The 12,895-nt window shown below is 34.2% G+C and overlaps 1 protein-coding gene across 7 annotated transcripts in view; it reads right to left on the bottom strand.

The window, feature by feature from the left end:
• Positions 1-12,895, bottom strand: part of LOC101892098 (uncharacterized) — a 126,100-nt gene that overhangs the window by 4,511 nt on the left and 108,694 nt on the right. For all 7 annotated transcript variants that reach the window (XM_059127832.1, XM_059127834.1, XM_059127836.1 and 4 more), the window contains exons 3-4: positions 3,541-3,818; positions 3,203-3,408 (exon numbers count right to left, since the gene is read on the bottom strand). In XM_059127832.1, the coding sequence (XP_058983815.1) occupies positions 3,203-3,408; positions 3,541-3,818 (484 nt within the window). The remainder of the gene's footprint in view (positions 1-3,202; positions 3,409-3,540; positions 3,819-12,895) is intronic.

Genomic DNA, 12,895 nt, shown 5'->3' with positions numbered 1-12,895 from the left:
GGAAATATTACTAAGTCTGAATGGAATCGGATGTTCATTTCGCGATTTATTAGCTTTAAGGATATTCACAATTTTGACCCTTTGTGCGGAGGTAACAGAAGGTGTGGATCAATATATTCCATCTTTAGAGCGTATCTTGTGTTAGTAGAAATAATGGGATGTGTGAAAAATGAAGAGAACCGGATGCTTATTTTGGATTTTATGATCGTTTTGGTAATTTAAAATTTTGACCCTTTGTGAGGGGTACCAGAAGGGACGGTCCGAACTCGTATTTATAGTAAATCTTGTGGTGATAGAAATATTAAGATGTTTTAAGTGTGGATGGAAGCGGATTTCACGTTATATAAGTTTCGTGGATGTTGAAAATGTTGACCCTTTGTGGGATAGGTAGCAGAAGGTATGGACCGATCTCTGCCATCTTTATAAAAGATCTTGTACTAATAGAAATATGAAGATGTGCCAAATTTGAATGGAATCGGATGTTAATTTCGCGTTTCATGAATATTCAAAAAGTTAACCCTTTTTTGACGTGGGGGTTGGGGTGGGGGTTTGTTACCACACCTTGGGGTAATAAAAATATTGTGATGTGAGTAATTTGAAGACAGTCGGACTCTTATATCACATTTTATAACAGTTATATTTATTAAAAATGTTGACCCTTTGTGGGGGAGGTACTTGATGGGGTAGATTGATATTGCCCATTTTCACACTTGATCTAGCACTGTTGCAAACATTAGGCCTTGCAAAGTTGGAGCGAAATTGGATTATCTTTTCTTTTTCTGTGCAGTAAATTATTTTTTTTATATTGAGGGGGGGGGGGGGGGGGGGGTGTGTAGTTTGCCCATTTCCGAACTCAATCTTAGTTTGACATTGATATTACGATGCACCAACTTTGGATCAAATCGGATATTCCCTTTGAGAGTTATCGTGTGCACCAGCCAGCCAGACAGACAGACGGACGGTCGGACATTCCTAGATCTACTCCAAATGTCCTGAAACGGATTTGGTCCAAACAGACATGGGTTTCAAACCGTTATTCGACTAAGCACGTTTTGGCAGTATCAAATGATATAGTCATATGGCTGAGGGTATAATAATTTACCCAATAGAACAAAAAAGCATTATCCAATTTTGTTCAAACTTTGCAGAACCCAATACTAGTATCAGTTCTAGGTCGGGTGCGAAAATGTACAATATCGGCCTCCCCACAAAGGTCAAAAAATTGTTTTTTATGAAATGTATAATAAGAGCCCGATTGTCTTCAAGTTACCAACATCCCAATATTTTTACCATCACAAGATCTGACGGGAAGATGAAATATACAGGGTTGCCCATATTCGACGGACCTTTGGGCCCTTTGGACCCATTCCAATCGACGAGGCTTGTCCGCAGGTAACATTCTTTGCGTGAATTGAATTTTGTACGGGAACAAATGCAAATCAATGCGAATAATCCGTTGTAAAGTGGACCGAGCCATGCCCAACTGCGGAGAACGGCGTTTTTGGCATGTTCTTGGGGACCTATCAACACTGGCTCGTACGGCAGCGATATTTTCGGCCGATCGCCTTGGTCGACTTTTATATGGTCTCTTCGGATTAGAAAGAGCCTTACCAGTCGAAAATTTTTCGTATAAACGCTTAATGGTGTTCTTAGAAGGCGCACTTCTCACATTTTTTAATGTTCTAAAAGCACGTTGAGTTTTCACAATTGACTTCTTCTGTTGAATGTAAATTTCAACTATTTCAGAGCGCTCGCGTGGCGTGTATTGGTCCATGGTAAAAATCTGCTTGGACTGGCGCTTCGATATGACATCTCTGTCAAAAGTTTTGAAATAACTCCTTCTGGTACCTCCCTCACCAAAGTTGAATATTTTCCATCCAGAATGTTTTCGCGATAATATTCGGCATTTATTCTGAAGAGTGGCCATCGGCTGTTATGGCGGCCCACACCATCACCATGGCCGGCGCTTGAGTTCTGGTGGCCAACCGAAGGTGTACATTTTCAACCTTTCTTTAGCAACGAATGTTTTCTCTTCGGAGAAAACCAAATTCCGCAGTTCATCACTTTTGGCCAGGCGAAGCAACTCTTTAGCTCTTTTGAGTGTATTTTCTTTCTGTTGCGGCGTAAGTTCTTGCACTTTTTGGAGTTTCAATGACTTTACCCCGAGCTCATTTTTTCAATATTTACCGAATGGTCTATTCCGATCTATTCAACTCACTAGTCATACTTAAGCCACTGCGGCGCGGGTTTCGACCAAGTCGCTTCTTTATTTTTCGAACAATTTCTGCTGATGTTATTGTTTTCTTCCGTCCACTTCCTCGACGAAGATTTATTCACATTTAAATGCTGGAGTGCTCCAAGGATAGCCACTTGTGGTTTTCCAACCAAATATAAAGAAATCATACTATCACGCTTGAATTCCATCACGAATAACTTTTTTTCTGGAAAATTCTCACCAAAATGCCTTTGTACGGTTGTAAGCTATGACTGGAATAATTTTAACAGCTGTCGGACGAGTGGCTTTGAAATGACAGCAGTCTGAAGTTGGTTGCAGTTTTTTCATCTCACGCTGTATATGGTACCTCGCTCATATTTTAACATTTTACAAAAATTATCAAAAATCTCATAAAATGTGAAGGAAGTAGTGGATCTGGCTCGTTGTAAAGGTCAGATACGAAATGGCGGAGCACTCCTCCGGAACCTTCCTCTCAAGGAGTCAACAGTTTGACCAATCACAACGCAAGCCTTTGGGGTATACATCTATGGTCAAAACCGAATGATACTTTTTAACACGTTTTTAACGATTCTTTGACCAGAGATAGTCCATCTTAAAGTTTTGATGTGATACCTTAAAATATTTCCCCCCTTCGCCCTCTTTCTGGCCCATTGCGATTTTAAGCCATATTTCCCGCCAATAAATAAAATTAATTTTAAATTACAATTGATTCACCACACATGGAAATTTTTAACAAAAATAGTGATTTCTTTTGCGTGGCATTCATTGAACTGCCCATCCATACCCCCAACTTCTAACAAAGGAAAAATAAGTCGTGACGTCATTTTCCATTAATGTTAGCTTTTAAAGCAACGAAAAAAATGACCACCATAACAAAATTGAACAACAATAATAACAACAGATAGAAATCTAAAATCTTCAATATCCTGGGGATTTAAAGCAACAACAACAAGAATAACAACTTACTCTGGTTCTTGAAATCCAGCTGGCAGAACGTCACGTCTCACAATGCCATGATGCTGCTGCTCTTGTAAAACAAAACGTGGTTGCTCTTGGGCAGTTTCATTCATCATCAAATTGAAAACCGGACCACTGGTGATGCATTTAACACTGACGATTTCTTTGCCATTCGACGATTGAATTATGATTTTGTGATAATAGACTTTTTTGCCCTGCAAGAACAAAAATAAAAAAAAAATGTATGAAATGATAAAATATGAAAACCAAAACACAAGATTAAAATCATTGGGAGAGGAACCATGTCTTATTATCGTATAAACAACTGGTGGGGGGGTTCTACATACCGTTAATTGATTCACCATACGCGTAACACCACACTCATAGAAATCAGTCAGCGATAAACGGAAGATGGCCAGCGAACCGTTAATTTCGGGATGACAGCGCTCATCCGGATAGCCCTTGAGGCCTTCCAAATAGATTTGGGGGCTTTCATTGTTCAGCGACGACGAGGAGGTGGAGGAGGAGGAGCTGTCTGAACTGCTGCTACTGCTTGCCGCTATGGGTTCTGGTAGGCCAATTTCAACGCGCATTAAATCTTCGCTGCAATGAACTTTGTGTGTGCCTGGAATAAGTAATTAAGGAGAAAGAGGGAGAGAGAGAGAGAGACAAAAGAGAGATAATAAATACATTTGTAGTTCTTGTTTTTTGTTGTTTTCCTGAAACTTTAAAATTCATATTTAATAATAAGCTTATTATGTATGGAAAAGCTATTCGTCATCAAGAAATTTGTCATATGATACGGGCGAGGGAAGAACAAAACAAAAGACTTAGGCAACAAACTTGAAATCAAGAAACAGACACTCACACAACCCTCACTTGCAACCATTCATGGGCAATGACGGCTGGCTGGTTATTCAATGTGTGGGCGCCTTTGAGTGAGTGAAGCCATGCTGTTGTTGTTTTCTCTTGCCCAACAAAAGACTTAGGCAACAAACATGAACTTCAATTCTCCATAGCTGTCTCTAAAATAATGCAAGTCAATGTAATGCCTTTGCTGGTAGTCAGATGATACCAGAACCTCTGTGGGAAGTTGCAACCATAGCGGTTACTGTCACCGTTGGCATGATTAACGCATTGAAAATGAAATTCACGGAAATATAAACGTTGATGTAATCCATTTAAATTAAAATTTCTCAGTTAATTGTGTGAAAAGCAAAAAAAACAGAGACTTGGCAAAAGTTTTGTAATTAAACGTAGAAATATTTATGTATTTCATAAATTATTTTCCAAATGCCAGAGTAATTGGTGTGAAGAGAACAAATATGTGCATGCGGAGGTAGATTTTTGTAATGAGTCCATAAACTGAAAACATACTGCTTTTCCTTGGACTTGTTTCAGTTAATTCACATATTGCTTCTATGAAGGAGGTTTGAGAAGGTTATTTAAAAATTCCCTATTGGAACTTAGAGGAAAGTATCAAAAATCGTAAGAAGAACATCGATTAAAGACATTCTTAATAAAATTCAGGAATTGGTACCTAGCGACGTTGGAAATTTTTATAGAAATACCTCGAATTGGGGTCAATAAATAATAATTGAAAACAATAATTGAATTGGGGTCAATAAATAATAGTTACGAGAGAGAGAGAGAGAGAGAGAAAAAGAAAAGAGAAGCTACATTTTTTTTTGAAAAATCCGTGGATCGTAACAGCAATTCTCTGAGAAGATCTAGAATTTCATATAAATCTCAAAACTAGGGTCATAACAGAAGCTTTAAAATATAGAGTAATGGTTAAATAACTCGATAATACTCTCAGAAAATTAAAAAAAATAATTTAGAAAATTCTGGAAGAGACGAAACAATTCTTTAAAAAATCCACGAATACACACATGAAGGGAAGTTAGAAAAATTCGTTAGAAAACCAAAATATGTTAGGAAAATATTATATAAAAAATCCGCAATTTGGAACATTTAGGAGAACTTAAAAATTTCATAGTATCTCCTAATTGGAATAGTAAGGGAAGTCTAAAAATCCCGAGTTGGGGCTAATAAGTCAGGTAATCTCATAAAAATATTAAAAAAAATATATGGAAAATCAAAATTCTATAGAAAACCAAAGTCGGATAGGAAACCAAAGACACAACATGAAGTTGGAAAACTTCTGTAGGAATTTCACAAACTGGGATGGAAAGGTAAGTTAAATGATTGGGTTTTGGGACATTTGAATCGAAAATCTCCTTTTCCAAATAAAATACACCGAAAATTGCACACAAGTAGTTAATTCGTGGATTTTCAAAAGCCTCAGGGAAGTGCGCTGGGTCTGTGATGGCGTACGTTCCTGTTTGGGATATTAAAGGGAAGTTTAAACAAGTTAAAAAGTAAAGGCAATGTTCGATTGTTTAAATATCTTTTGACTTCTGTTATGACTATTCAAATTGTTGACCCTCTATGGAGTCGATTCAAAATCTTAAACCCGTTTCAGGACATTTGAACAGGACATAAAACGCGAAAATAACATTTGATTCCATTCAGACCTGGCACATCTCAATATTTCTATCAAATCTATGAGATGAAAAAACTGCAACCAAATACAGACTGCTGTCATTCTTAAGCAACCGTGTTGTTTATTATATTCGAAATATTTTCTAAGTCAGCAGTCCATTATTTAACAGAATTTATATTGAAGACAAAAACAAGAAAGACGTAAAACAATGACAACATCAGCCAACACATTTGACAATTACATATGTATTTTGAAAATATATTCTTTAAAAAATCCACGTTTATTGGTCTGTTGGTCCTTGAAAAAATAATCTTTAAAAAATCCACGTTTATTGGTCTGTTGGTCCTTGAAAAAATAACCTTAAAAAATCCACGTTTATTGGTCTGTTGGTCCTTGAAAACATATTCTTTAAAAAATCCACGTTTATTGGTCTGTTGGTCCTTGAAAAAATAATCTTTAAAAAATCCACGTTTATTGGTCTGTTGGTCCTTGAAAAAATAACCTTAAAAAATCCACGTTTATTGGTCTGTTGGTCCTTGAAAACATATTCTTTAAAAAATCCACGTTTATTGGTCTGTTGGTCCTTGAAAAAATATTCTTTAAAAAAATCCACGTTTATTGGTCTGTTGGTCCTTGAAAAAATATTCTTTAAAAATCCACGTTTATTGGTCTGTTGGTCCTTGAAAAAATATTCTTTAAAAAATCCACGTTTATTGGTCTGTTGGTCCTTGAAAAAATATTCTTTAAAAAAATCCACGTTTATTGGTCTGTTGGTCCTTGAAAAAATATTCTTTAAAAAATCCACGTTTATTGGTCTGTTGGTCCTTGAAAAAATATTCTTTAAAAAATCCACGTTTATTGGTCTGTTGGTCCTTGAAAAAATATTCTTTAAAAAAATCCACGTTTATTGGTCTGTTGGTCCTTGAAAACATATTCTTTAAAAAATCCACGTTTATTGGTCTGTTGGTCCTTGAAAAAATATTCTTTAAAAAAATCCACGTTTATTGGTCTGTTGGTCCTTGAAAAAATATTCTTTAAAAAATCCACGTTTATTGGTCTGTTGGTCCTTGAAAAAATATTCTTTAAAAAAATCCACGTTTATTGGTCTGTTGGTCCTTGAAAACATATTCTTTAAAAAATCCACGTTTATTGGTCTGTTGGTCCTTGAAAAAATATTCTTTAAAAAAATCAACGTTTATTGGTCTGTTGGTCCTTGAAAAAATATTCTTTAAAAAAATCCACGTTTATTGGTCTGTTGGTCCTTGAAAAAATATTCTTTAAAAAAATCCACGTTTATTGGTCTGTTGGTCCTTGAAAAAATATTCTTTAAAAAAATCCACGTTTATTGGTCTGTTGGTCCTTGAAAAAATATTCTTTAAAAAATCCACGTTTATTGGTCTGTTGGTCCTTGAAAAAATATTCTTTAAAAAAATCCACGTTTATTGGTCTGTTGGTCCTTGAAAAAATATTCTTTAAAAAATCCACGTTTATTGGTCTGTTGGTCCTTGAAAAAATATTCTTTAAAAAAATCCACGTTTATTGGTCTGTTGGTCCTTGAAAACATATTCTTTAAAAAATCCACGTTTATTGGTCTGTTGGTCCTTGAAAAAATATTCTTTAAAAAAATCCACGTTTATTGGTCTGTTGGTCCTTGAAAAAATATTCTTTAAAAAAATCCACGTTTATTGGTCTGTTGGTCCTTGAAAAAATATTCTTTAAAAAATCCACGTTTATTGGTCTGTTGGTCCTTGAAAAAATATTCTTTAAAAAAATCCACGTATATTGGTCTGTTGGTCCTTGAAAAAATATTCTTTAAAAAAATCCACGTTTATTGGTCTGTTGGTCCTTGAAAAAATATTCTTTAAAAAATCCACGTTTATTGGTCTGTTGGTCCTAGAAAAAATATTCTTTAAAAAATCCACGTTTATTGGTCTGTTGGTCCTTGAAAAAATAACCTTAAAAAATCCACGTTTATTGGTCTGTTGGTCCTTGAAAAAATAATCTTTAAAAAATCCACGTTTATTGGTCTGTTGGTCCTTGAAAAAATAATCTTTAAAAAATCCACGTTTATTGGTCTGTTGGTCCTTGAAAAAATAACCTTAAAAAATCCACGTTTATTGGTCTGTTGGTCCTTGAAAAAATAATCTTTAAAAAATCCACGTTTATTGGTCTGTTGGTCCTTGAAAAAATAACCTTAAAAAATCCACGTTTATTGGTCTGTTGGTCCTTGAAAACATATTCTTTAAAAAATCCACGTTTATTGGTCTGTTGGTCCTTGAAAAAATAATCTTTAAAAAATCCACGTTTATTGGTCTGTTGGTCCTTGAAAAAATAATCTTTAAAAAATCCACGTTTATTGGTCTGTTGGTCCTTGAAAAAATAACCTTAAAAAATCCACGTTTATTGGTCTGTTGGTCCTTGAAAAAATAATCTTTAAAAAATCCACGTTTATTGGTCTGTTGGTCCTTGAAAAAATAACCTTAAAAAATCCACGTTTATTGGTCTGTTGGTCATTGAAAACATATTCTTTAAAAAATCCACGTTTATTGGTCTGTTGGTCCTTGAAAAAATAACCTTAAAAAATCCACGTTTATTGGTCTGTTGGTCCTTGAAAACATATTCTTTAAAAAAATTCACGTTTATTGGTCTGTTGGTCCTTGAAAAAATAATCTTTAAAAAATCCACGTTTATTGGTCTGTTGGTCCTTGAAAAAAATAACCTTAAAAAATCCACGTTTATTGGTCTGTTGGTCCTTGAAAACATATTCTTTAAAAAATCCACGTTTATTGGTCTGTTGGTCCTTGAAAAAATATTCTTTAAAAAAATCCACGTTTATTGGTCTGTTGGTCCTTGAAAAAATATTCTTTAAAAAAATCCACGTTTATTGGTCTGTTGGTCCTTGAAAAAATATTCTTTAAAAAATCCACGTTTATTGGTCTGTTGGTCCTTGAAAAAATATTCTTTAAAAAAATCCACGTTTATTGGTCTGTTGGTCCTTGAAAAAATATTCTTTTAAAATCCACGTTTATTGGTCTGTTGGTCCTTGAAAAAATATTCTTTTAAAATCCACGTTTATTGGCCTGTTGGTCCTTGAAAAAATATTCTTTAAAAAATCCACGTTTATTGGTCTGTTGGTCCTTGAAAAAATATTCTTTAAAAAATCCACGTTTATTGGTCTGTTGGTCCTTGAAAAAAATATTCTTCAAAAAATCCACGTTTATTGGTCTGTTGGTCCTTGAAAAAATATTCTTTAAAAAATCCACGTTTATTGGTCTGTTGGTCCTTGAAAAAATATTCTTTAAAAAATCCACGTTTATTGGTCTGTTGGTCCTCGAAAAAAATATTCTTCAAAAAATCCACGTTTATTGGTCTGTTGGTCCTTGAAAAAATATTCTTTAAAAAATCCACGTTTATTGGTCTGTTGGTCCTTGAAAAAATATTTTTGAACAGAAGCAGAGAGACAGCAAGGACCAAGATCGAAACATGACAGAATGAGCCCCATATCACGCATTACATTAATTGAGGTGGGAACCAAAAAGGAAACAAAAACACAGATATTAGGAAGCGAGGCGTGGGAATTTTCCTTCATTATTGACCAGATTTCGCATAATTGGGACTTTAAATTATGGAAAATAAAATGAGGAATATATGTCTTGAAGATTTTGTTAACATCTACTAGTTGACGACTAGTATCAACGCAAGTCTTCTGAGAGCCTTAAAAGATCCATGTGCAACTTGGATATGTAGCTACCACTTGACACAATTTTCAAACCAAGTTTTTTCAAAGTTTCTCTCTTTTTTACAAGAAAAAAAAAGGAAGCTATTCTATTGCAAAATATTTCCAGTGAGTCTTATGTTTGCTGACCAAAAATCTTTAGCTCTTGCCTTCCTGTCATTGAAATGAATTTTTTTTCAATTACACAAAATAATTTCTTCCTGTTGAACTGCTTAGCATTTTCCGCATTTCAAAAAAGGAAACTTATAATAAATTGTTCTTAATTACCCCCATGTCTCTGTGTGAGATAATTTGTGCATACACACACACACATACATTTCGAACATGATGAGGATTCTTCAAAGCCATTTGCCAGTCAGCCAACCAACATAGCCTCGGGGCCAATAGCTCTTCTTTCATTGGACTCTTCCCATCTCATGGTGCATTCCTTTGGCCATCATCGCCACAGACATATTCAAAGCACATACAGACACACACGCATAACAATTTATTAGAAAATTTTATCAAATCCTTTTAATCTTGTAACGCAACCTCATAAATTTTGGTTTGTTTTTTGTTTTTGTTTTTGTCGTCGTCGTTGTTGTTGTTTCTATTTTTTTCTTTTCCGCTTAAAGTCAAATAATGTGCCTGCTGTGTTATGGAGATGACAAAAACGAAGTTAAGCAAAAGACGCATAAGTTTACCCAGGTGACTGAAAAAAAAACAATAACAACAACAACAAATGCAAATTGTAAAATACCAGAATACATGCGATACGCACTTGCCGCCGTTGTCGTCTTCGTCGCGGTCTTTTATTCGCCTGAAGAGTGTCGCTGTTTCGATTCGTTTTATGGATGTTTGGTTTTTTGGTTCTCAACTCAATTTATGTAGTGCCCAAGATGAGTTTCATCCTGTCATGTTTCGATCTTGGTCTTTACTGTCTCACAGATTTTGTTAAAACATTTACATATGCCATTCGCATATGTGTTGGTAGATGCTGTCATTGTTTTATGTTTTTTTTTTTTAAATTTTTGTCTTCAATATAAAATCTGTGAAATAATGGTTTGGTGAGTTGGAAAATATTCAGAACATTCAATAAATAACTGTGTGGTCTCGGAGAACTGGATTCATTGATGTCATCAGAAAGTGCGTTCTTCGATCGAGAGAGGGAGAAAGACAAAGAGATGTCAAATGTATTTAATTTCAGACAGTTTCAAAATTTATTATGCTGAACGAGGGCATGAGATAGGAAGTTGTGAAATTTATGCAGATTTTCTTTAACAAGAGCGACAATTTTTTATTGATATTTAAAAAGAGTTATACCCTACAACACCATGTGGTGGGGGCATATAAATTTGATTAGGATAAAAAGTTTGCTAACACCATGAAATATTGGTCCCAGATCCACGATGTTATCATCTAGGCGCTAATGTTTACAACTATAGATCAATCGATACGGAATTTCGCATGGGATTAAAGTTTACGTCGGGGCAGAAGCCTAGCATTTTAGAAGGTCATCAAAAAATAATTAGCGGATAAAATAAAGCACAACTTTTTGTGAAATTATCAGCGCAACAGAGAGCGTAAATATAGGGCAAATTTCGGTCAAAAACTTTGATTTCCGTAACAATTTTCAATAAGAATTAATAGTTTTTTTTTTATAATATTCAATTTCCTAATTAAGTTTCCAAAACTCCTAAAGAATTTTGAAAGCCTCCTTAATCGGCATCTATGGTGGGTTTTCTAAATGGGATTTTTATTATCTTTCATAGGCCCTGATCTGTTATTTTCTAAGAACATTCGACGTAACTTTCAGCAAACTAAATCGTAGATATTCTACATAATTTGTGGAGCCTTAAAAGCCTACATTTTCTAAAGAAATGTTCAAACTTAAATTCAATAGACCAAATCTTAGATTTTTGAAAGAAATCAGGATCGTTTATCAAAAGCTCCATTAGGTTTACAATTCGCAGATGGACGGGTGGAATTCAAAAACGAGGAATTTATAAACATATTTTTTGAATTGTGGATTTTTTTGAGAGAATTTCATAATGAATTTTTGAAATTGTGGAATTCCTGAAACATTCTAGATCGAAGATTTTTTTTAACATTTTTAAAATTCTGGATTTTATAGGGAAGAATTTTATGGAAAATATTCCAAATAGATAAATTTTCGAAGATTTTTCAAGCCGTGGACTTTTCGCAAATCAAGGATTTAATACATTTTTTTAAACCAAAATTAGAAAATCCAAATTATTGTTGTTTTTATAAAAACAACGTTTGTTTATTAGTGGAGAAGGATGGTAATGTTTACTAGGGGGTAAGGCAGGGAATACCTAGGTTTCGGAAAGAGCCACCAATCCTCATCAGTTCCCTTGTTTCTTGTCTGGGATATTCTCCCCAGAAGTTATTTTAAAAAATAACTTCTATGACAAAAAACATTTTTTACCCAAGTGACGAGATCGTAAGCTCAATAGAAGAGGAACCAAAGAATTAAATAAAACTAAAATTCTTTTGGAAAGTCTTCTAAATCTTACAACCGCACTTATAAACATTTTCATCTTTCTCCACTTGTTATGCTTTCGTTCAGCCTGAACAACAATAAAGGGATGAAGCCTGACCATTTTGCAATAACAATATATTATATTTATTTAGGTCCAATACGAAATGGACAATATTGGCCCATTCCTTCGGAACCTACTCCATAGTGGGTTAACCATTTGAATAATCATAATAGAAAATATATTTAAACAATCAAACATTGGCTGAGGGTATATATCTGTTGGCAATACCGACTGATACTTTTTAACTTGTTTTTTTTTGTAATATTTCGATAGGCTACGATGCAGTTTGAAGGGAGTTTTAAGCCTTATTTTCAAAAAAATAATCAAAAAGACCCATAAGGTGACTCGCTTGAGGGATAAAATTTTTGACCCTTATAATGCTCATATTGTTATTCGTAATTTTTCTAAAGATTTTACATACCGAATATCAGCGGATCTTAAAAGTCTTGATCCCAAAATTTCAAAAAAACGTGAAAGAGGGGGAACCGATGGCCTCTCTATTTACTTTACTTACCGATGTAAGCTTCCTAAACGGACACGTATCTTTCTTTTTAGCTCAGCTTTCATAATCTGATGGATTTTTCCTGTAATTATTTTTATGTTGCACAGTGTAATCATTGATTTTGTAATGATTGTGTAATTTTTTGAATGTTTATTGGTTCGAATCATTAGTAATGAGGGGAATTTTTTTTATTGATCCAAATCATAGATTTTCTGATATATTTTTTAAGCCCCCCTTAAACCTCAATTATTGAACGGAATATTTGATTTTCTGATGATTTTTTAAGTCCGAATCGTGGATTTTAAAACATTTTCATGCCTTCCTTTTTGATCCGAAATATATAGCATTCTATAGATTTTCTGTTAATTTTGTTAAGCCTTTTTAAAGCCTCCATTATTGGTCCGAATCATAGATT

Source organism: Musca domestica, unplaced genomic scaffold (assembly GCF_030504385.1).
Source record: "Musca domestica strain aabys unplaced genomic scaffold, Musca_domestica.polishedcontigs.V.1.1 48, whole genome shotgun sequence".
In the NCBI taxonomy this organism is placed as follows: Eukaryota; Metazoa; Arthropoda; class Insecta; order Diptera; family Muscidae; genus Musca; species Musca domestica.
This window is presented reverse-complemented; position numbering and strand designations above follow the sequence as displayed.